The following is a 25,161-nucleotide window of genomic DNA, read 5'->3' as shown; positions in this document are numbered from 1 at the left end:
CTGAAAGAGCAGCCAGTGGTCTTAACCACTGAGCCATCTCTCTGGTGCCAGACATTAATTTTATGAGACATCAGATAGTCTCATGTTTTTTTCCAGTTTGACTTCTAAGCAGTTCATAGGAATCTAATGTCTTGAGCTATAAGTTATGAAGATCCAGATGCATTTTAACAGGAGATGTAAAACAAAGCATTTATCCGGGAACTTTCCTGTACCCTGGGAGATCTGTCACCCCCTCCCCCCCAACTCCGCTCCCCCCTCCCCCACATCCCCCCCCCCCCCCCCCCGCCAGACTTGTTTGGTGGATAGTCCTGAACAGCACACGGATCTCATCCCAGCAGTATGGGCACTGGGGACATACATGGCCTAGTGAAAGCTTTGAAGTCTTTCTAATCACAAGAAGGTTTGGGCTTAAACATTCCCCATAAATTTGAAAATCATATTTTCCAAGGATCAGAAGCTTAACTATCCATTTTAAAGTTCTAGAAAGGACTGGTTAGAAAGAATGAATTTAATTGTTTTAAGGAAGACCACTAGGGGGCACAAGAGATCTTGGAAAGAGAAATAAATGTACTTCATTTTTGACAAGTGAATGAAAAGAAAAATCGTGTGGCAACAACCCTGTGTTGAGACAGTGTTCTTGATAAAGGCATGATTTGACAAAGCAAGCTGTATTCTTTGGAACTAAATTGGACTCTCTGAAATTTTTTTTCTAATATACTACAACAAATGTATTTGTGATATTTAAAGTGAGAATTTCTTTTTCAGTAGTATATTTTTAAATCTAAGTGGAGAATGCAGACCCTTGCGAGGGAGGGAGTTCTTGGAGGCCAGCAGAGGGTTCTGGATGTGCAGCACTCGGCCTCTGCACTGTCCTTGCTCTGCTGCGGTGACTCTTCCCACCTGAGGATTTGTACAGTGGCCTTGCTAGCAGCCTGTGACACACACATCTCTCTGACTCACGGGAAGCTGGCCTGAGCCTTTCCTCTAGGACGGTGCTTATACAGAGCAGACAGCAATCTGAGAAAGTGTCACCAAGAGGCTGGACCAGGTTGCTAGGAAGAGTTGTTGGGATCTGGGGCACTGCCGTGCACCTCCTGGCTAAGTAACACAGTGAAGGTTGAGTAAGTTTATCTTTTCGTCTCTCCATCTTCCAGAAAGCCAGTCAGAGCCACCACACAGGCCATTGTTAGTTCACCACGCCCTATGTTTAGAAGATACACCATTTGCCAAGTGAGGGATCATTGCCAGTCTATTGGTTTTAAGGCTTGAATTCAGCTCCAGTTTTGTCTGGCGTGGTTTTCAGAGCCTGGACATTTGAGTGCCCAAGAGAACAAGTCTTTATGCATTGGATCTCTTGTTCTCCTAAAAAGTGAAAATATTTTATAGTTGACAGCACTGACAAGCACAGGGCTGCCCCGCCCAGGCCGGATTCTGAATGGACGTATAAAGGAATGCTGCTTTTCAGACAGTTGTTTCTATTGTCCTGTGTGCTGATAGAGTATATAACACCAGAGTAGCCATCACCATGGAGACGCTGTACACCCTGAAAATGGCAGGATGTGCCCCGTAGGCATGCCACTCTGGCACTGAAATGCTGCTGTCCTCTTGTCTGACCTGACAGGCAGTGCCCGCCGCTTCAGAGAGCTGGCTCTTAGATGTTTTACTGCATGGATGGTTCTCCTTGGCCGAGGTGTTCTTTCTGTGAGGCTGGCTTTTGTCATGTGCCATTTGAGACTCCGAGGCTGATATCATCCATTATCCTTAGCACTTAGAGTGATGCAAGAGCTTAAATTATCCATTACCCCAAGGAATGCATCTAGTATGCTGAGCAAGTTCCTTGCTGTCCATTTTGGAGACAGGCTTAAGGGACACTGCTCAGAACTCCAAGGTTTGGGTGTTTACGTTTTGTTCTTTTTTCAGGAGAGTTGGTGTTAGTGTCTGGTTTTGGATAATATTAATGGACAGTAGGAGGTTCATGGCTCTCTGTCTCTTCAGACCTTTATTCCCAATTTTAATACCAAGTAGTATTTTTTAAGATTATGAATATGTTTCTTCATTGCATGAAACATTTACAAATACATACATATATACACTCATGAAAACTGGCAGCCACAATTTTAGTAAATAGTAAATACATATATAAATATACAGTGTATAATGAGCAAATCTATGTACATTATTCTAATTAGCATTACCATCTCAAACTTCTTTTTCTTTTTTTTTTTTTTAGACATGGTCTCACTACGTAGCCTTTGCTGGCCTGAAGCTCACTATGTAGCCCAGGCTGGCTTTGAATTCATAGAGCTCTGCCTGCTCTCCCCACACCCTACCCTGTGCTGGGGTTAAAGTCATGCGCCACCATACCCAGCCTCGAACTTACAAAACGAAAATGTTTTCCTGTATCCTTTGCGAATTTCCTATAATCTATTTTGGTCATGTTCATCCCTGGCCTGCAACTCCTCCCAGATCCTCCCTTTCCTCCTCCCTACTCACCCAACTTGTGTTCTCTCTTTTTATTGTGTTAAGCCTATGTGGTCTAGTTTGTGTTGGCTGGCTACTCCTGGGTATGGGGCCTTACCCAAGTGTCACTCGTTGAAGAAAACTGACATTCCTGCTCCCAGTGGCACCCCCAGCTAGCTCCTCGGCTGGGCATGGGACTTTGTGTCCCTCCCCCTCCTCCACGCGGGGATTCTTGCCTGGTAGAATCTGTGCAGGTCTTATGCGTACTCCCACAGACTTCCTGGGTTGATGCGTACATCTGCTGTGCTGTGTATGGAAAACACTGCTCCCTTGAAGTCACCTGCCACCTCTGGCTTCTGCAGTATTTCTACCCCCTCTTCCACATAGATCCCTGAGCCTTGAGGGGAGAGATGCAATATAGACATCCCATCTGGAGCTGGGCGTTCTGACCCAGTTATTCTCTGTACATTGGCCACTTGTGAGTTTCTATGTTAATTGCCGTCTACTATAAGATGCATCTCTGACAAAAGGGCTGAGCTCTGCTCACTGCTTTCAAGTTCTGATTTAGGCTCTGGGTTCCGACTCCTGGCCTAAAGTGACATTTTGTATTCATCATATACATAAAACTGAGTTTGGACTTTCTTATACGCTTGCTGTCTTACTCCATTTGGCTGAGTTATTCTTCTCCTGCTGTGAAGAGACCCTGACCATAGCCACGTTCATGAAGGAACAGCTCTGACTCTGGGCTTGCTTGCAGTTTGAGGGGTTTAGTCCATTATCACCATGGTGAGGAGCATGGCAGCAGGTGTGGCGGGCCTGGTGCTGGAGAGGAGCTGAGGGCTGCATCCTGAACCCAGGCAGAGACAGCAGCACTTGGAGCAGGTGTGGCGGGCCTGGTGCTGGAGAGGAGCTGAGGGCTGCATCCTGAACCCAGGCAGAGACAGCGGCACTTGGAGCAGGCGTGGTGGGCCTGGTGCTGGAGAGGAGCTGAGGGCTGCATCCTGATCCCCAGGCAGAGACAGCAACATGTAGCATGGTGTGAGCTTTTTGAAACTTCCAAGCCAACCCCCAGTGACACACCTACACCAATAAGGCCACACCCTCTAATCCTTCGCAAATAGTGCCAGTCCATGGTGACTAAGCATTCAAATATATGAGCATATGGAAGGGGGGGAGGGGAGAGGGGAGGTTAGTCTTATTCAAACCACCATACCACTTACAAATTACTAGAATATCTATTATTTTTTCCAATCATGCAAAATAACATTAATATGTATTAGTACAACCTTAATTTTGTGTAAAATGCTCAAAATGGAATTAACAGGCTATTTTTATTTTTTAGAATATTATTTTTCTGAACAGTATCCTCAAGGATTCTTTTTAGGGGGAAAAAAAGTCTCTTGCTGACAGAAGCCCTTTTTTGCAGGTTAAGTGGGAAATGAATAGAGTGTTCTAGGTGCTTTTTGGCCTCACACAGGGAACAAATATTTCTGAGGGCTTGCTGAGCACAGCGGGGTGGGCTGCAGCTCAGGGCTTGCAGTGCACAGGGGCTGGGCTGCAGCTGAGGGCTTGCGGTGCACAGGGCTAGGCTGCAGCACAGCATTTGTGCCTCCTCTTTGCATGCTCCCACTCTTCTTGCCCCACTCCCTTTGTAAATGAGAAAACCAAGTCTTGAGGGTACGGTACCTTTGCAGGCTTCTCAGCAGGGACCTGCAGGAGGCTAAGTAGAAGGGCTCTGCTGGCCAGTGTAGTACTGTAGGTTCAGATTTTCTGAGGCACCCCTCAGAACTATTAGTGGGGGCCCTTGGGAAGGTCAGCATAAAGTGACAACCTGGACTTTATTGCCTGTCACTGCTGCACTGTGTTCAGGGCTGTCCTAGAACTCTGCCCCACCCCAAAACATACTCCTTGGTTGCTAAGATGCCACGTCTTGCTCAAAATAAATCAGTGCCACAACTAGGCATCCAGCGATGACCCCAGTGTTGAGGACTTTGGAAGAGAAGTTGGAGGGAAGTATTAATGGAGGGTGGATGGTAGAGGTAGCTTTGAAAGATGCTGGAATTAGGAAGAGCCAAGTGGACAGGAGAGCTGAGTAGAGATGGAAGCAGGAAGCAGGACGGTCAGGACACGTTCTGAGAGCAGCATGTCTGTCAGCTCACGCACACTTGAGAGAAGGTTGACACAACGGAACCAAGGACCCTTGCAGCCATCCAGAAACAGCGAGGAGCTTGGAAACCTTCTGAAGTGAGTCGTGGAGGTGAGGAAAGCTGAGCTGCAAGGCTACCACCGAGAGTGGATGGAGCCGCTTGGGCATGAGGGAGTGAGACTGCCAGTGACGAAGACATCAGAGCCAGGGCTATAGTAAAAATTAAGATGATTTTGGCCGCCTTCTGGCCTTCCAGCGTGTTGACAGTTGCCAACACCTCGGATAACAGTGGGTGTCCCCAGAGCAATGAACAGTCTTTTGCTTTCATATCTCTTCCATAGGGAGAGGAAGTTTAGGGAATTAAAGCTGGTGCAGCCCAGTTTGGAGAGATGCATAAACAAGGTTAAGTGTTCTTTATCACAGTGCTTCTCTGAGCCTTTACTATGCAACTGTGGCTCTTCAGGAGAGGGCCTAAAATAGGTTCTTTTCTCATTGTTCTGTTTCGCTCTTGAGCCACACAGTCAGTGGCACCGCAGTTGACGGGAACCTGGAAGTCATGTTGGTCAGGACCATCTTCTACACATCACATATGGCTTTCCCCTGGTGTTTGGCTAGTTCTCTTCTTAGCTCCGAGATCTGACGGGTGTTTTGTTTTGTTTTGTTTTGTTTTGTTTTCCGAGCAGGGTCTTATTGTGTAGCCCTGACTGACCTGGAACTCACTATATAGACCAGGCTGACCTTGAACTCACAGAGCTCAGCTTGCCTGCACCTCTTCAGTGCTGAGATGAGAGGTGTGCACCACTACACTCGGCTGGTGTTTGTTTTGAAGTCAAGTTTTGCTTTCTAGACGAGGCCACAGGGCATGGGGAGGAATGGTTGGGTGGAGGGGGGCTATGTGTGTGTGGGGGTTGGATTGTGCTTACTAGGAAAGTGATTTACTCGTATCCCAGCTTGTCTTTGAGGTTTTACAGTGTCTTTGTGTTTTAAACATGTTAGTTTCATCAAGGTACTTTGATGTGTGTGTGTGTGTGTGTGTGTGTGTGTGTGTGTGTGTGTGTGTGTGTATGGTTGTTTGTTATGTATGTATATGACTGACTAAATTATTCCAGCATTTGAGTGTGTGTGAGAGGCAAAAGTTTCATCCTGGGGCTGGGTGGAGATTTCTTCCAGACTCCTAATTTGAGGAAGCCAGCTGTGACAGACTGGAAGCTTGTTAAATGGGGTTGGGAACAGTTGTGATCCTTCTGGTTGGATGATGAACTTTGGTCACTGAGCCAAGGACACATCTCTCAACTGTTCTTGCATTTTACTGCCCGTTTCCAAGAAGATTATCATAAGGAGTGCCATTTTGAAGGGTACCATGAGCTTTGGATCTGGTGAAGGCAAGGCTTCTGTCGGCAGGCCTGAGCTCATCGTCAGGCTCTGTGGCAGTGCTGTGGTGTCAAGCAAGCAATCTCACCATGGCTGGTAGCATCACTTTCCTCCATCTGAGTAGGGAAGGGCACTGTCTGCTTCCTGGGATTGCCACGAGAAGCCCAGCGGCAGAGAAGATGGGCTAAAGTCCCGAGCCGTACACATCTACACATGTCTACTTAACACATTTAGTAGTCAGGGCTGGTATTAGCCTCGAAGAGAACATACTAGAAGATAAAATGGGGTGGTGGGGATGATAGAGTAATGAATGAAAGGGGTAGAGAAAATAAAGATCAGTAGTCAAGTCAGACATAGTAGGGGAAAAGTTGGAATATTTTTTCTTAGTATCAGGAACACATTATTAGAGGATCTTAGGTGAAATACAACACTAAATGTTCTCAAAACTAAACTAAAAAGAAGAAAGGAATGAAATCCAAGAGCCAGCATCACTATCCAGCAGGAAACCTTGCTGCCTTAAATAGGCATCAAAGTCATTGTGAAGTGTCCCAAGAATGGAAGTCAAGGTGAACGTTCCAGAATTGTGAGCAGGGCTTTGTTACCTTCAGAGCACTTCTCCCTCCGTGGTAAGTGTAGAGCTGCCTCAGAATCGAAATACGTAAGAAGAGAAAGTAGAGCCAGCGAGACGGCACAACAGTTAAACATGTTTGCTGCCAAGTCTGATGACCTGAATTCGAACTCCGGCAACCCACATGGTGGAAAGGCTGACTACTCCGAGCTGTCTTCTGACCAGTATGTGTGTGCTGTGGCATGTGCGTGTGTGGCACGCACACACACACACACACACACACACACACGGGGCATGGGATGTTTTAAACAGAAGGGAAAGGATTGTGGAATAGAGTTATAGAGGCGGTAACCCTTAGCACACACCCAGAAAGCGCTGTCCTCAACTGTCCTTTGGTTCCTGACAGATGCTGCTGTACCTCCTGTCCCCTGCGATGCTCACCCTCTGCCTACATGACCCTCTTCCCTCACCTTCTCATCACTGTCACTCTTCATCCCACGGAACTTAGTGTCATTTGAAATATTTGAAGTTATTAAGGTGTATTGCAGTCTTGCTTATGACAGTATCAATTAATCTCATGAGAGTCTTGTGTTATTTTTGGCACAGGGGTTGAACACACACAGTAGGTGCACTTTTGAAGGAAAGCCGCAGATGGGACAAACATTAAACTGAAGGCTTTCTGTCCCACAGGGTTGAAGACCACGATGACCTCATGCCAATATTTATGCACTATGACAGCACTCTGAAAGAGATTTACGGCGAATACTTTCTGGCTGAATTAATAGAGGCCCAAGATGAAGAGAATCATGCCGCGGTGTGTGAGGTGGGCTGCTGATTTTTCTGGGGACATAGTGAAAGAAATGAGGGGCACTGTCCCTGCTGCTCCTAGCTTGCTGAACTCCCCTGGAGCCGATGTGCCTGCCCTCCTGCCCACCCTTCTAAGTGATTCAGGGCCACCTTCTGTGCCCTCGTCAGACTTCTCCCTCTGTGAGGCTGTCCAAAGACTGCTGTGGAGTCTTGTCTTGCCTCTGGAAACAGGGGCTAGAGACTGGGGAAAGGATAAACTCCCATGGGATGAACATGGAAGAACTTTGGGATCCCGCAGTGTCAGAGAACAAAGTTTAGACATGAGTGTTCTGCTGCCAGGAAGATTTGTTTGACGTGGAAAGTGGTTTTGTTTTTACTTTTTTGAGGTTGCTTTGATACAGTTTCACACTTAACAGAAAACTTAGAAGTACAAATTCCTTAGATATCAGAATTTTTCCTTATTTTATCCTTCTCTTGATGACTTTTTCTAATGTCTATCTGTCTGTCTGTCTCTCTGTCTGTCTTTCATCTATCTCCCTTTTTCCTCTTACCTGCTATCTCCATCTACCCATGGACTTGTGTATATATTTATCTAGAATCATGTGAAAGTACTTTGCAGGTATAATGCCCCACATGTGCCAAATACTTAAAAACCAGAATATTCCCCTGCATCAGTTGTAACTGCAGCATGATGCTGAAAGACTAGCAATCCCACTGTCTCATCTGTAGACTGGAATCAGACTTTATGATAGTCTGGATAGTGTCATTTATGGAAAAGAAAGCCCAGGTCATTTGTTGTATTCAGTGTCCTGTCTTCAGTCTTTTAAAATTGGAAACAGCTCCCTAACCCTCATTAATTTTTCCAAAACAGCAATGTTTTCAACCAGTCCAGGAGAGTTCCTTTGCCTTTGCAGAGAGTCTCTCAATTTGTATTTGTCCAATGTTCCCTCATGATTTGATCCATGTTATATATGATTAAATTTAGTTAAATTAGTGGGAAATGTAAGAACTAAAAAACATGTATATAACAACTGAAGTTTCAAGTTTGTTAAAGTAAGTGAGTGTAGGCCTGGTCTTTGGGGACCAAAAGAGGGAACCCACATCCTTTGGTTTGGAACTGGGAAACCCCAAGGACCACATTTCTCAAGAGATAGGAGGGTGATGATAAGCCAGCCAGCCTTAGTGTGGTCAGCCCAACTGAAGACACCCAAGGATCTCATAGCCTGCTCCTCGTCCTCCACTCACCTCTGGAGGCACGCAGACACCCACACCCCCTTGCCTGCACACCTCGGTACCCGCCTGCTAGGGGAGACAGCCTCCCTGATTGGCCTGGTGGGATTCTGATGGCTGGGGCTAAATGCAGAGAGGTGGGTGCTTGATGTTGAGACTTTGCAAACAGGCCTTCCTGAAGCACGGCAGAGCCACCTTCTTCTTTGTGTCACTGCACTTGAAGCCTCAGTGTCCTTAAGAGTTGACACCGCTGAAATAGGACATTCCTGGGGTCCGCTTGGCAGGAGGGAGACGTTGACTGTAATTGAGGTGTTGGCACAGTAGAGACTATGCTGGTTTGGTTTTTATCAACTTGACACAAACTGGAGTTATCTGGGGAAAAGGAAACTTCCTTGAGGAGTCGTCTTCCTCAGATTGGCCTGTGGACATGCCTGTCAGGGCATTTTCTTGATTGGTGATTGTTGTGAGAGGGCCCATCCCACTGTAGAGATATCACCCCTGGACAGATGGTCCCAGGCTCTCTAAAACGCAAGGTGGGAGAAAGATGGACCAGTAAGCAGCATTTGTACATGGTCTCTACCTCACTCACTCCCTGCCTCAGCGTCCCTCCCTGAGGGTTGTAACCCATCAGCCATGTCAGCCGTTTCTTCCTCCTCCTCCAAGTTGCTTTTGGTCAGTGTTTTTATTCCAGCAACAGAGAATAAACTAGGATGGATGCTTTAGAGAGTATGTGGTGACAGGATGGGCCCACAGGAGTGGCTCTTTTTATACACACACATGGCAGTATGAGGAAAGTGTCTGGAAGCAATTGTTCTCACACTCGAGCTTGCTGGGAAATCCTTCTTGGGCTGAGGCGGCCCTGGCGACAGGCCTCACGTAGCCATTTCTGACCTAGTAGTTCTGGCATGGCGAGAGGTGGTGGTGATGGTGATTTTCTCTAAGTTACAGGGTGATGGTGCTGCATGAAGGACTTGCATTTTATACTAAGGACTTGGAACATTTTCCCATTGGTTCTGGTATAGTGTTACCCATGTCTTGGGTAGATCTTGTACCCACTCAGTTCCATAGTGAGGGCTGGTTTGCCAGGGAGGAGGAATGATGAAGGAAGAGCCTGAGTGGATGTCTGGGCTTGCCGCTTGCATGGGCTGCTGGGCTGGCTTGTCATTTGCATGGGCTGGTGGGCTGGCTTGTCATTTGCATGGGCTGGTGGGCTGGCTTGTGGGACAACAGCACTTGCCCTCTACGTCTAGTGAGCTGAGTTGAATCCTGGGAATCATGAGAAGGTGAAAGGGGAGAACCAGCTCCACAGAGTTGTTCTTTGAGCTCTGTGTATGCATCTCACCTCACACACACATGCACGCACACACTACCATAAATAAAAATATTTAAAACCTCTTTAAAAATAATAATTAGCAAGCATGAATCAAATAGAGCCCTTGTACTCTCACCCATCCTGGTCATTATTAAGAGCCAGAATTCTGTTTTTGTTTTCAAATGGATATTTGAGTTTGGTTTTAAAAAGAGATTTCTGTGTCATCTGACTGAAAAGCATTAAAAGATTGGAGTTTGCCATTTTGTTTTTGGGTGATATTTTTAGGGTTTTATTCTTCATACATTCATTTCTCATTTGCTGTAACTGTGAGGCCTCGTAAAGAATATTACTTTTCTTGAAACTTGAAATCAAGTCTTCTCTGTAATGAGATGAGCAGACTTGATGACTACGAGACTTCCTGGGGCATCCAGACTTTGTGCCAACTGCATGTCAGCATCATAATCATAACTCTGTTTTTGTTTTTGTTTTGCTTTTTTCGAGACAAGGTTTCTCTGGGTCACACTGGATGTCCTGGACTCTCTTTGTAGACTGGGCTGGTCTCGAACTCAGAGATCTGCCTGCCTCTGCCTCCCTAGTGTCACTACACCCGGCTGGCAGCATCATAATTCTTACAATGATAAATAAAGAGGCAAATATTCTAAAGTAGATGTGGGCAAAGCATTTGATTGATACCCCTCTCAAAAGATATAGAAATCATGAGTTGGCACATGAAGTCATTCATTACCTTTTATTTTTTTAAAAGATTTCTTTATTTATTATTATGTATACAGTACTCTGCCAGCATGTACAACTGCAAGCCAGAAGAGGGCATCAGATTATGGATGGTTGTGAGCCACCATGTGGTTGCTAGGACTTGAACTCAAAAGCTCTGGAGAAGCAGTCAGTCCTCTTAACCTCTGAGCCATCCCTCCAGCCCATCACTTGGCATCTTAAAATGTCAATTTCATTAGTCATTTGGGAAATGTAAGTCAAAAGCACAGGGAAGCCAGCTATGTTGGTGCACACCTGTAATCCTCGCACTCAGAAGGCTGAGGCCGGAGGATCACAAGTACAAAACCTCTTAAGGCAGGCTACCTGGTCTCAAAAACAAAACACAGCAGCTGCAGCAACAACAAAAACTGGAGTGAGATAATCTTACTCCTAATAGGATGGTGGCAGCAATAACAGCACCAATAATGTAATAATAGCAACAATAATAGTGTAATAATGAAAGTTTTTATTTGGAATTCAAATGGACATTCTGAGGTAGATTGTCCTTTGTGACAAAAGATTTATTAGAAAAGTGTTGCTAATACCATAGACAGACAGACAGACTCAGCATGGTGGGGGCTCTCAGGAGAAGTGGGGTCCATGGTAGAGTGCAGGGACCCCTTCTTCTAGGTTTCAGAGAGGGGAGGCACGGGGAGGACTTTGAAAAGTTCCTCATTTTAACCTGATGTTGGGCACTTTTCGGGAGTAGCCAGGGAGCCATAGGTTAAAGAGTGTCAGGTGAGTGGGGTCCTTGGAGAGAGGAGGACAAGAATCCACAGAAACAAGTTACTTTGTGGAACCCTAGTTAATTCAGTTTCTGGACTTGCTCAGCCCAAAGGGAGGACTCCTAGCTAGCAAATGGCCAACACTGAGAAGCGTGCGGGGAGCACATTTCCACAAAGGCTTTCACACAAATACCCACAGCGGTATTATTTTTCTATCCCCCAAATAAAAAAAGCCCAAATGTATATCTGCTGATGAGTGGCTGAACAAAGCATGGTATACTGTTTAGTGGAATAGTATCAGGAAATAAAAGGGAATGTCGTGGTGACATGCCACAACACACTTGAAAGCATTCTGTAAAGAAGTCAAGCATAGAGTCCACACATTATATAACAACACATATCTATCCGAAAGCCCAGATTAGTAAGTCTTGTGTGGAGAGAAAGAAGGGCTACAGAGGGGAAAGGGTGGGCCTTTTTTGTGGGGGAGTGTGGATAAATTACATAATGATTGTACAATTTTATGATATACTAAAAGCCACTGAGTTGTATTATTTGTCAAAGGTTAGTTTGTAGTAAATGAACTGTATCAATTTTTACAAATCCTGGTGTCCAAGAAAAGCTTGGGCCCATTAAATAAGTCTTTTGGGGGAGGGGCCCAGGTGTTTGTTTGTTTGTTTGTTTTAGTAAGTGTGCTGTGCTTTATAGGAGAGAGGATTTTGGGCTAGAGAGATGGCTCAGCCACTGAAGGCTAAGCTCACAAGCAGAGCACCCTTATATCATCGCCCAAGCTGGCCTCCAACTGCTAGGCATAAGCCGGTCTCCTGTCTCAGTGTACCAGGTAGTTCTGAGTATAGGTGTGTGCTGTCACTCTCTGCATCACTGTCTAAAGCTTGCTACATGATTTTGGTGTGTGGTCTGGTTGCGGCTGTCTTCACCTGTGGAGAAGGGTGGGGTGGACTGAGGCAAATGTGGGTATGCATTTCTGAAGATAGGAACTGGCCCTAAACAAAGAATCTGTGAAATTACATTGAAAGGATTCTAATTTGATTTTTTTCAAATATTTAGATGTTTGACTTGTCCTTCAAAGACTTGCTTTCACATGTTTCCAGTCAGCCTGTCACCCTAGGCTAATGACAAAAGGAAGGGTCAGGGAGCATTTGGGCCTAAGTGGCACCATTTTGAAAAACAGGATTTTCACACAACCACTGAAAACTACAGGGAGCAAATTACGTAGAACCTGTCAGGACTTCTGATGTGCAGTCTGCATCCTGTCTAATCGAGCCTTTACTTGTAGAGATCTTTTAGTGCTCCGGTCTTATTTAGGGTGTTAGTGGCACCCCAAGTCACGTGAGGAAATTATCTACCGCAGCTGTGGTGATGCCTGCCTTGTTCATTCTCACAGTCCATTTCTTGCACTTTCCCTGTGTGAACATTGAAGCCAAACAAAGCCACAGGCTGGAAATGGCAGCACTGACCTTCTGAGGTTGGTGCCCCTGAGGAGGTAAAGCAGTCTAGCCCAGGCTCCCCGCAGGCTGTGCTGCCTCAAGCACTGAAGGCTCTAAGTTCTAGAGAGAGGAGTCCACGGGCCTCAGTCAAGGGCAAGAACAGAGACAGGAACATGGGAGGAGATCTCACTGTGAGCAGAGCCACCTCTGCTGACTGAAGCCTTTCAGGGTTCAAGTTAAATTTGGCCCTAGCCTCCTGCCCCTACCTCCTATCTGTCATCCTGGACATGTCACCTTAGCAGTCTCTGGGCAAAGGTATGTTGGAGTCAGCTTGGTCTAGCTTTGAGAGGGCCAGTTATGAAACCCTCAGGAGACTTTTGCTGAACATAGCCATCATCAAAACCTTCTGGAGCCTGGGGAGGTAGGTCAGTGGGTAGAGTTCCTGCCGTATAAGCCCAGCATGGTGGCACACACCTATAGTCCTAGCACTTGGGAGACAAAGACAGAAGGATCAAAAGTTCAAGGTCACCCACAGCCACATGGCCAGTTTAGATTACATGCGACCCTTTCTCCAAAAACAAACAAAAAGAGGTCACTAGTATAAACTTATAGTGTAAGGAATTATAGTAAATAATGTTTAAAGGCTACAGTTGGTTTCTTTTAGTATTATGTAGCTCTTGGGGGGTTGTCTGTCATCTTATTTAATGGACATAGTATTTAATAGCATGCCACCACACATCTCTTCCCTATTACCCTACTCCATATTATGACAGCAGTTGGCAACTTGAAACCACCACGATGACAGTAGTTTTACCATTGGCAAGCACTATACTCTGGGCATTTCTTCCCAACACTGAGTCGGCATTTGCCAGCACACTATAGATGGGGCAGCCACCACTGACTAGAGGTAACAAGATAAAATGCATCAAATATGCTTCTTCCCGACCCAGTGCAGGATAGTTCCAGGCCGTGCATGTAGGATTCAGGAGAGCTTGGCTTGAGTTAGGAGAAAGACCATTGGCTTGCTAAAGAAGTGTTGGCCGTGAGAACTTCCTTTGTCCTAGTTGCTACTTTGGATGAGTTTTGAGCTGTGACTCTGCCACAGCTCCTTGTCATAACTGTACTTTGACATCTGGTGTTTACTCCAAGCTGAGATTTCAAGGAAGGGTAGTTGGAGGCCAAGGCGGCTCCTGGAGACAGATGGGCAGAGCGTCTGTTTTGGCATCATCCTGGGCACGGGCAGCAGTGGTCCGAGAAAGCACCACTGACCTGCAGGCAGGAGAAAGCCTGCCAGGTTAGCAGTGCACTTGGCACCAAGAGAAGGGGATGGAAGCCAGTAACGGTCACAGCAAGGACAAAAACCCTCACTGTGAAATATGGTCACCCAAAAGGGATGCCTGACTCTGGGCCTCTGGGGGCGGAGTCACCACTGCTGAAGCGCACACGTGTCTGTGACAAAGAAGCTCACAGATGGTTATCCAGGGACCTAAACCTCTCTGTGTCATCATATGGACTCACAGGACGGGAAAGAAGAGCAAATGAGAAGACGTGGACAGTGAGAAACAACTCTGTCTGCTAAACGACAACAGCAGCCAGTGCCTTTGCAGTGTACAAGTGACATGCATCCGACATGGCTGTGGCTAGTCCCACAATTGGATATTTCAGAGAAGTGTCCCTCAGGACAGCCATTTGACTTTTTGTTTGTTTGTTTGTTTTGGTTTTGGTTTTTGGAAGCATGGTCTTTCTGTGTTAGCCTTGGCTGTCCTGGACTCGCTTTGTAGGCCAGGCTGGCCTCGAACTCACAGCGATCTACCTGCCTTTGCCTTCCGAGTGCTGGGATTAAAGGCGTGCGCCACCACGCCTGGCTGGCAGTCATTTGAAAGAAACCCAAAGAACTGAGCAGGCTTGTCCACCATCCATCCTTGCTCTGCTGCCATCTCTGATTGTGGGCGTTTGTAAGTTGTTTCAACTCTAGCCGGGCGACGGGACTATAACAGGTTGTAGAATTGGAGGATGCTAAATCTCTGGTCCTAATGGCAAAACATGTTTTTCTCATTTTCATCAGAATGTGTGATCCATGCCATTTGAAATCAAATCCCCAACACAATGAGCCATTAGTGTAATAGCTCATTACTAATAGCGGTCTTATAAATAATACATTCTTATCGTGAACATGCAGCTCCCCACGAAGCCAGCAAAAGGTATTTCAGGCCATGGAAGTGCCGCTGCGCCAGCACGGCTGCAGATGAGACGGACATCTCCATGTGAACCAAGATGGCTGCCAATTCTCCCTGCCGGGAGTGAGGCTGGCCTGCTCTTTCTGCACATATGGTAGATGGATTGGTTAATCAGCGTCTGCTGAGTCTTGGGCCCGAAATTACAGAGAAGCCAGACAACTGCAGCTACACAGCCTTTGTTCAGGGGTGCAAACAAGACAAACAATTACTTGTTATTTGGGGAAAAAATTAAAATGTTTAGTTTGGACTTTCATTCAAGTGTCAGTGGCTTTATAAAACAGCTGTGTAAATCAGCCTTTTATAGTAAGTATCATTTAGGGAGGGGTCTAGTAAAGACTATGCAAGGAAAATTCATTTTTAGAAAGTCTTCTTGAAAATCAAGGGTGTCACACATTTGTTTTTCAGGCACACAAAGGTGTCTTGGGGAAATAGTTTGCTTTCTGTCTTTCCCTGTATCTTCCATACATCCTCACCACTAGCTTCCCTGTCTTAGGATGTCAAAGCATCCGCCATTTGTGTGGCGGTGCCGACTTCCTGGGTGACGCACAGTGCTGGTGAGTCCACTTCCTGAATGGAATGGCTGTGTCACTCTGTCACTCACTCAGCCTCCTGGGAGCCTGTGATTTCAAAAATCACAGGTTCAAGTCACAAGAGCTTCAGTAGCTGGTGTTGCAGTGGGCCAAGGGTGACTGTAGGCCTGCAGTGGGCCAAGGGTGACTGTAGGCCTGCAGTGTGCCCAGGGTGACTGTAGGTCCGCAGTGGGCCGAGGGTGACTGTAGGTCCGCAGTGTGCCCAGGGTGACTGTAGGCCCCTCAGTGTGCCGAGGGTGACTGTAGGCCCGCAGTGTGCCGAGGGTGACTGTAGGTCCGCAGTGTGCCCAGGGTGACTGTAGGTCCCTACAGACTTCACTGAGCGGTTTCCTACCAAACAACCTTTCTTCACTTCTCCTCCACTCTGACCAATCAGGTGTTAAATAAGTGAATTCAAGAGGCATAGAAGAGTTTCTCCCTGTTAAGGAGCCCTGGATTTGTGACTGTTCTCTAAATTGGGATTCATCAGATGGCTCAGGAATGACCCATTTTACAAAGAGCTGTGCCTGGTGTGTGAGGAAGAGCAGGGAGGGGAAAAGTGCCCAGAGGGGCCCCCCGTGTCTCTGTCTCTCTGTCTCTGTCTCCCTCACCAGACACCAACCCGCTAGCCAGCAGAGGAGTGAAAAAGGAGCAGAGAGTGCGGAGGTGGTGGGTGTGGGCCAAGGGTAGCATTCTAGTAGTGCCTCCTTAAGAACACTCAGGCCTCTCCCCTAAGTTACTTCAGCCATTAATGTCATCCACAGTGGTCATTTGTTGGAGGTGACTTTGAGTATGTCATATATTTCATGCATGTATTGGACACCAGAGCTAATTGAAGACCCTTCTACCTTTAAATAACTCAGAGTGTCCCCCAAGCTCCAGTGGGCGCAGGCTTGACAGCAGCCATCACCTGCCATCTGATAGGTGACTGTGTTCCGGTGTTCCAGGTGGAAGGCAAGGCTGTTGGGTTCATGAGTGTGTGCTCCAGCGTGAACTTGCCCCTGCTGCATGAATGCTTTGACCTGGGCCCTTTTCATGGATTCTGCGTCCCGCATCCAGACGATCTTCTGGAGCCATCAAAAGAATCAAGTGTTGAAGAAAGTCAAGGTACAGTAGCTGTCCCAGGACACATCAGCAATCCTGTGTGTGGCTTATGCACAGCTGTGCTCTTTATTTGCTGAAAGGGCATCATCAATCTCCTCTGGTCCCGTTGATGGAGTAATTCACATGGCCATTCGCATCTTTGTGAAATCTGTGGCCCATAAACAAATCTCCATAGCTATAATCAGACATGGTTTAATTAAAGCTAAAGGTTCCCAAATTTAGAATGTTTGCCTATAGGACGGTCATTGTTCTGTGAACTATAGTGAGATAATTGCCAGCATTTTAGATCTCTTTTTTCAGTGCAGGGGACTGAGGTCAGAGCTTTATGCATGTTGGATAAGAGCTCTATCTCTGAGCTGCATCCCCAGTGCCATTTTTGTCTGTCTGTCTGTCTGTCTGTCTGTCTGTCTGTCTGTCTGTCCGTCTGACTGACTGACTGACTGACTCACTCACTCACTCACTCACTCACTCACTCACTCACTCACGTGTGCATGCACCAAAATGTAATAACTCCAAGAATTCAAGGGGCTATGGACATATAGTAGCAGATCACTGGTCTAGTATGGCTAAGGCTCCCTGGGTTCACTCCCCAGTGCTTAAAAGAAAAGAATTAAGCATTTAAAAAACAATCTCAAAGGTTCTGTATACTTTTAAACTTAGATCTCTACAACCAGTACCTCTGTGTTTATGTTTTTGACAAATATAGAGTCTGTTGCAAAATGGTCATTTTTAACTTCTACAACTGATTCCTGGCTATATGAAATAACGTCAGTTTTCAATTTTTAATTTTTATACTTATGTATTAGTGTTCGTGTCTGTGTGGGTATATGCTGCCTGTGTGTGTGTGCATGCACATGCATGTGTATTCCTGCATGTGAAGGACTGAGGAGCGTGTCAGCCTCCATGGAGCTGGAGTAACAGGTGGTTTTGAGCCATGATATGGACGCTGGAAGCCGAGTTCAGGTTCTCAGCACAAAGTCTTAACCTCTGGGCCATAAAATGGGTTGATGTATTTCATAAAGTAAGACAAGGGAATCTCAAGCTTTGGTTACTAAGCAGCACGGTAGCCTCATGGTTGAGTAGGTTCTTATGGAAGACAGACACACACAGGCAGGTGAGCTTAGGTATGTTCATGCACGCCTCCACTCTGGTTCTTGCACGCCTCCACTCTGGTTCTTGCACGCCTCCACTCTGGTTCATGCACGCCTCCACTCTGGTTCTTGCACGCCTCCACTCTGGTTCTTGCACGCCTCCACTCTGGTTTATCCACGCCTCCACTCTGGTTCTTGCACGCCTCCACTCTGGTTCATCCACGCCTCCACTCTGGTTCTTGCACGCCTCCACTCTGGTTCTTGCACGCCTCCACTCTGGTTCATCCACGCCTCCACTCTGGTTCTTGCACGCCTCCACTCTGGTTCATCCACGCCTCCACTCTGGTTCATGCACGCCTCCACTCTGGTTCTTGCACGCCTCCACTCTGGTTCATCCACGCCTCCACTCTGGTTCTTGCACGCCTCCACTCTGGTTCATCCACGCCTCCACTCTGGTTCTTGCACGCCTCCACTCTGGTTCTTGCACGCCTCCACTCTGGTTCATCCACGCCTCCACTCTGGTTCATGCACGCCTCCACTCTGGTTCATCCACGCCTCCACTCTGGCCATTGCACGGCTCCACTCTGTGCTCCCCATGTGTGGTGAGGAGAATCCCAATCACAAGGGTTTCACTGAGATAAGACGAATAAAATGCTTCACGTGCTGTTCGAGTCTTGAGGGAATGTAGCGGGCAGGAAATCTGATAGCAGTTAGTGGACACTATTTCCTTATGATTGCCCATTCACCCAGTCTGTCAGGTAAAATTAGGATTTTTTTTAATTGCACTGCTTTCTGTAATATGAATAGTTTTAGTAAAGTTGTTCAACAACAGGAAGGGGGCAGTAGGGTTCGTGTCGCAGGACATAGTAGTCCAGCCATTTACAGGTGTTACTTCAGCCAAGCTTTCCCCCTAAATGGGAAAAGCAAACCCTTGACTCCTGGATGCAGCCCTGTCTGACTGCACTCACCACACAGGCTTATGAGGATCCCCCATGGGAAGGGACTCCCGAAAGTGAGACTTGAAGCCGCTACTGTTCATGGTGAAGGGTGGCTTGGCCAGGCTCTCGGGGAAGGAATGTGCTGGAGGAGGACATGGAAACACCGTGAGAGGATCCTGAACTAGAAGCTGTCACGGTCGCTTTCCAGGCCTAGAGTTCTCCTTTGAAGGAGGCACCAAGCGGGAGTCTTGCCGTGGCGCAATGTTCTCCTATATAAAGGGAAGACAAGAAGCCCAACCCAAGGAGTGGTTACGAGGAGTAAATATTAGAATTGTGTGCACAGAGCTCAGTGGCAAGCGCGGAGTAAGTTTTAAGTTTTTAAATTTTTTTTCCTGTTTTCTGTGATATCATTGAAAAACAAACAAACAAACAACAACAAAACTGGTTGAAAGGATATAGTCACCTCCTGAAGATGTGTCTTTCTGCGGCTACTGGTGTTCCATATATAAAGGGAATGGAAAATTCCTGTCTCAGAAATTATACTGCAGGAGAAGAGAGTCAAAGTTACACAGCATTCTGGGCCCTAAACTACACAGTACCTGTCATGTCTCCATCTAGCAAAAGTCGAGGGAGACAGGAAAGCCGGGCGGCGGCTTCTCATCACCCCATGACACCTACGTCTTGAGAGCATTTTCTCTAGGACAGGGTGACAAGCGCTGGAAGTGGGGTCCTTGTTACCTATCACAGGCTGTTTATCTTGAAAATTAGTTTTCTGTTCACTGACACAAAGATAAAAAAAAAATTTGTGTGATGCTGTCACCAGGGAGCTTCCATTGTAGATGTGAGATAACTCAGGGATGGAGTCACAGGTCCTTGGCAGCTCGTTATATCTCCACAGTCACCAGCGAACTCCACAGCTGTCCTTTCCTTACATCAACACAGGAGGCGCCAGGGAAGGCTGGAGATGAGCTGTGGCCTGCTTGTATCTTGTTTTCCTGATGGAAGTTTCAAGTTAAAGGAAATACAATTTCTCAAAAACATGAGCTAAAATTTGTGTCTTAAATGAGCACACATCACTGTGTCTTACGTTTCGTGTTTGTATTTTGTTTACTGATTGTTGTAGTTGCTTCTCAGATGCTGTGATAAAGTACTCTAACCAAAAGCAACTTGGGGAGAAATGGCTGATTTGGTTTATGCTTCCAGGTCATGATCCAGGACTAGGGGGGTGGGGTTAGGGCAGGACCCCAAGGCGGGAGGAACTGAAGCAGAAACCGTGGAGGGATGCTGCTCACCAGCCTGTTCTGCAGGTCATGCTCAGAGAGCTTTCTTACACAGCACAGGCTGACGTGCCGAGGGATGGTGGCACCCATCATGGCCTGGCCCCTCCCACATCGATCATCAGTCGGGACAATCTCTTACAAACATGGCCAAAGGCCAGTCTGGTCTGGCAGTTGCTCAGCTGGGGATCCCTTTTCCCCAGTGACTCTAGATTGTGTCCAGTTGACAATTAAAAACTACCATTTCCAAGGATTTTCATATGCATTACCTCATCTTACCCTCACAGCTTGATGCTAGGGAGTTAGGGCAGGTAAAGCTTTCTCCATTTCATCTTGCCCAGCTCATCTGAGGTTTGTAAATCTCATTAGGAACTGTCGCAGAAGCCAGTGCAACCTCTTACATCTGAGGCCCTTACACAGCCTCTCTGCTGTGACAATCTGGGTGACCTGATTTCCTCCTCCTTCTTGGGGTTGGGTGTCAAACTCACAGTCTTTTGCATGCCAGGCAAGCAGTCTACCTCTGAGCTACACTCTCAGTGCAATGTTACCTGTCTCTTTGGTCACAGTTTTGTAAACTATGGGTCAAAATCCCAGTGGGGTCTGAATGTAGGAGTTACAAAAAATTTTGCAGCAGTCATGGGTTTTTCAATGCCTACTGACATAAAATCAATTCAGAATCAATTTTGCAATTAATCCAAGATGTTTCTGGTGGTACTCACCTGTGTCGCATCATGTGACTTCACTGTAGCCTTGATTCTGAACACACCACATGCACATTTCACGTTGCTCAATCGTCACATCATGCCGTGCTAAGGAATTCCTCCCGAGTGTGTAATGAATTGCAGTGTTTTTGCTGTACATATAAAACTCTCCACTCTTACAGAAACTTTCGGTATTTTCCTCCCACGATTCTTCTGTCTGTAAGCATCAAATTAGTATATCTTTGTGTTGGATTGTGTTCAAATATTTGGCTTTAAAAACTGCTGTCTGAGTTGCTGGCTTGAATTTCATTAAAAAATTATTAAATAATTCCTTTAACTCCAGAGTTGGATAGGGCCAGAGACCGACAGATATCTGAAGCTCATTGGCCACCAAATCTAGCCAAATCAATGACATGTAGGTTCATTCATAGAGACACCCTATGTAAAAAGAGTAAAGGTGGAGTGATGAAGGACAGTATCAGATGACAACCACCGGCTGCCCTCCCCCAAACGCACATATGTACAGGAACCCACACTAGCAAGTATATACTCCACATGTACGTAACAAAATCATAAAATGAATTTTGGCTTGAGACCAGTACAGAATTTCCAACAATTTCTAACAAGTGCTAGTCATGCTTCTGCCATTTTGTATTATACACTGAAGGGGAAGCAGGATTCTCAGTGTTGATAACTGCACGACCGAAACGTGAATCGGCTCTGCTGAGCATGTTTTGCCGTGGGTCTCCTCTTCCCTGGGCGCGAAGGCAGGAGGACCAGAAGGCAGAGTGCAGGGCTTGGGGTGCTGAGAGCACAGTGGGGAACGACCACTGCTCAGCTTTACTCAGGGGGGTGTGCGGGGATGGGGTGGGGGCTCTCAGCATAGGTGCACATAAGTGGTTGAAATTAGGCACTTTAGTGATGCTTGATTTGAGTTTGGCAGCACACTCCTATCATGAATGGGAACACAGCACCTAATTATCCTATAGGTGCGGGGAGGGGAGAGCTAGCCATGTATCAAATGTGGGTGGGGGCAGCCATGCCTACAGATGCTCTCCAGAAGAGGTCAGGCAGAGAGCTGGAGGCCCTGCTGGGGAGAGGGAGTCCTCAGAGATAGCTCAGAGCGGCTATCCGGACTGGGAGGACTGCAGCCTCAGACTGCAGGGGCTTCCCAACCTCTTCCTGCTCCAGAGGCAAACATTTTGCCTAGATTTAATTCTTAATGTAAAAGTGAATAACATGTACCCACTTAGTATACAAATTTATTTTCACCTTTGATAAATATTAAAATTGGATGGGATAATGGCCCAGTCCATAAGGTCCTGCCACAGAAGCAGGAGGGCCTGGCTTGATCCCAGTACCTTTGAGAGCCTAGCATGGTGCCTCTCATGTCCCAATGCTGAAGGACAGAGACAAGGCTGTCCCTAGGGTTTGCTGGCCAGCCAGTCTGGCTGCATCAGTGACAAGCTCCAGGTTTAGTGGGGGACTTTGTCTCAATAAGGAAAAAAAAAATAAGATGATCAGTGACTGAGGCAGACACCCAGTATCATCTTCTAGTCTCTACAGCGCTCTACACATTCTTGAATGCATGAAAGTACACACACACACACACACACACACACACACACACACACACACACACACACATGTCCCCAAATGGTAAAACTACATGTTTACCATGTTTACCAAAGAACTGATCTCAAATAAATTTTATGATTGATTGTTGGTATTGTTTAATTTCCTTGTATATTTTGTATACCTATATACCCAGGGTGACATGAACATTTCTTAGGCAAAAAGAGAACTAGAGTAGCTGTAGTTTGAATACTCCAACAACAGGTGTTTCACTAAATACAAAATTTTATGTCAGTGAGCAGTTTAATATGATGTTTCCTTAGCAATTTGCCCACACCCTCGGACTTGTGTATCTGCACGTGTAATTTGCACACCTTTCTGCAGGATCTTCTCGCCTGTGTCTTAAGGCCTGTGTATGGAAAGGCTGCTTTGTCAAGGCGCCATCTGGAGAGCTGGGAGATGAACAGTGCAGGTGCTGAAGCAGGTCCCTGTCCTCTACTCACGCTGTCCCTGAGAACTCCCAAATAAGTTACCGTCCTTCCATCTTTGACGTGAGATCTGTTTCCGAGGGAACTAACGTACAGTTGATGCTGTCTCTCTGCACCAGCTGTGAAAGCATTTTCCTCACACACAGACTGGATTGAGGTTTAGACACGCCATGTCCCTCGCCCCCTAGGCGGATATGCTGAGATGACACGAGTGGGGAGCTGAGTACCAGCTTCCCACTGTGGTCATTGGTCTGTTGTCCTCCTCCCTCAGTGTTCTCTTGTTCACACATGTCTAACTCAGGGTCTCTCCATCCCTTGCAGCTCCACAGCAGCCTCAACCCCTCCAAGCAGAACAATAGTAAAACGTAACCTTCCTCAAATAACACAGGAGCTTCCTTCTCCTGTCCTTCATGCCGTTGTGATGAGCCTGCTGTCGGTCATCCCAGTGTCTAAAAAGCTTAGCCAGGCACATTCAGTTCGCCTCTCGTCAGAGCCGCATGTACATGTGTATTGCATGTGTACCTCCCCATTTTGTACACTTTTCGTTTATATATAAAAACCTATGATACATTTGTAAATTTTGTTTTTTGTGTGTGAAGCAGCCTTGGGACTGTAGTAGGGTTGACTGGGGCGAGTTCTAAGGGTGTTAGATTTCAAACTAATATTAAGTAAAAGTTTATTTAGTGTTTTTTACTTGGTGGAGACTTTATTTTAGACATGACAAGTTCTTGGAATGTTGGAAGAATTTGTAAAGAAATAGTCTTATGTACTACAGAGAGATAAAGGGGGTGTGGGGGAGGTTTTCTTGTTTATGTGGGAGGTTATACAAAGTGAGGTTGAAGAGCCTCTTAAATGCTAAGCCTCTGAAGATGTGCAGAGCCACATCAAGATGTTCCACACACCCAGGAGTTAATGGATGTTCTCCTTCAGTGACAGTAAAAAGGCTCAGAGCTCAAAACAGTGCTTCCTTCCAGTTGGCCCTCCCGATGGCCCCTTGTGGTGTTTGCAAATCAAGCTGTGGCTTTTGTTACTGCATCATCACAATAAAGATTTGGAATCAGAATTGAGCTGGCAATTTTCTTGATGATGCATAAGGCAAAATAGGGCACAGCCTGCATTTCCACAGCTGTATTGGCATCACCCGGTTTAATAGCTTTAAAAAAAAGACAAGCCCAAATAAAACAACTTTTGTTCGTCATGTAGGCCGGTGTGTTCTGGGCAGCACAGATCTCTGCTTTATAAGACCCCTGCAAGGTTCAGACTTGTAAATCTCATTACACACCCGGGGTCTACCTTACAAAAATCCCTGTAGAATTTGATGTGCTCCTTGGCAGGGAAAGATTTCATTTTGTATAACAGAATTGTGGCCTTTCAAAACGATAATTAGCATAGCTCCTTGTAACCAAGCCATCCAGGAGAAGCGTTGCTTATTATATGTTAAAAGGCCATTCAAAATATTTTTTTTCAAAAACAACCCATGTAAAAAAGCAGCCTCACCTTCAAATTATCAGTCATATCATTCTTGCTGTCAGGAGATTTTTTGGCACATTTAATTTCTTTTCCTTTGAATTTACTTCTATTCCTTTCCTCAGATCCTCTCTGCTCTTGGGCCAAGAAATCCTGAGTTCACTTTGTATGTGCTAGAGCCGGAATAAAAAACAAAACAAAAACCAAAAAACCAGAGACTGCATTAACATTCTGTTGTATATTAACTCTCCCTTGAGTCTCTTAGCCTGTCTTCCTGAGGCGCCACTTTCTCGTCCCAGGTTTTAGATGTGAACAGGATTCTCACAGCCCACAGCAGCACTCCTACCCTTGTGTGTGCAGCCTGGACCCGGTCATCTGCAGTTCCTTAGCTGGGGGCTCCCAGGATTCTATATTGAAAACAAAGCACTATAAACAAGATGTGCCCTTGTCTCAGGATTCTCCCAGATTTCCCTGGTAACAAGTTAAACAACAGAAATTCATCTTAGACTTCCAAGGCCTAAAGTCCTCTGAGATCAAGGTGCCTTGGCAGGTTTCTTCTGAGGCCTCTTTGCTTGACTTGCCTACTGCCATCTTCTCCCTGTCTTCATGGAGTCTCCCTCTGTGCTGGTCATGCTCAGTGTCCTCACCTTAGTGGCATCAGTTAATTTATCAAATGGTGAGTCCCTTTGCCCCAACCAGGTGTCCAGCCACCTGTTTGCAGATGCCATCAAGGACAGCCTCTAGTGGAGGTGCTAATGGGAGAGACCAAAGGAAGAGGATCCAAAATAGTCTCCCCACAGTGCAGCCTGTAGCGATGGTGCTGTGGGGACCGCTGCCATGTGGGGTCCTTGTCTACCTGAGCAGTCTCCATCTCCAGCT

General features: G+C 46.4%; 1 protein-coding gene across 2 annotated transcripts in view; it reads left to right on the top strand.

The window, feature by feature from the left end:
- The window catches only part of CFAP61 (cilia and flagella associated protein 61), a 265,410-nt gene that overhangs the window by 40,807 nt on the left and 199,442 nt on the right, over positions 1-25,161 (top strand). For both annotated transcript variants that reach the window (XM_084774689.1, XM_084774688.1), the window contains 2 exons: positions 7,236-7,368; positions 16,589-16,748. In XM_084774689.1, coding sequence (XP_084630815.1) covers positions 7,236-7,368; positions 16,589-16,748 — 293 coding nt within the window. The remainder of the gene's footprint in view (positions 1-7,235; positions 7,369-16,588; positions 16,749-25,161) is intronic.

This window comes from Acomys minous, assembly GCF_964271855.1.
Source record: "Acomys minous genome assembly, chromosome: 3".
NCBI lineage: Eukaryota > Metazoa > Chordata > Mammalia > Rodentia > Muridae > Acomys > Acomys minous.
This window is presented reverse-complemented; position numbering and strand designations above follow the sequence as displayed.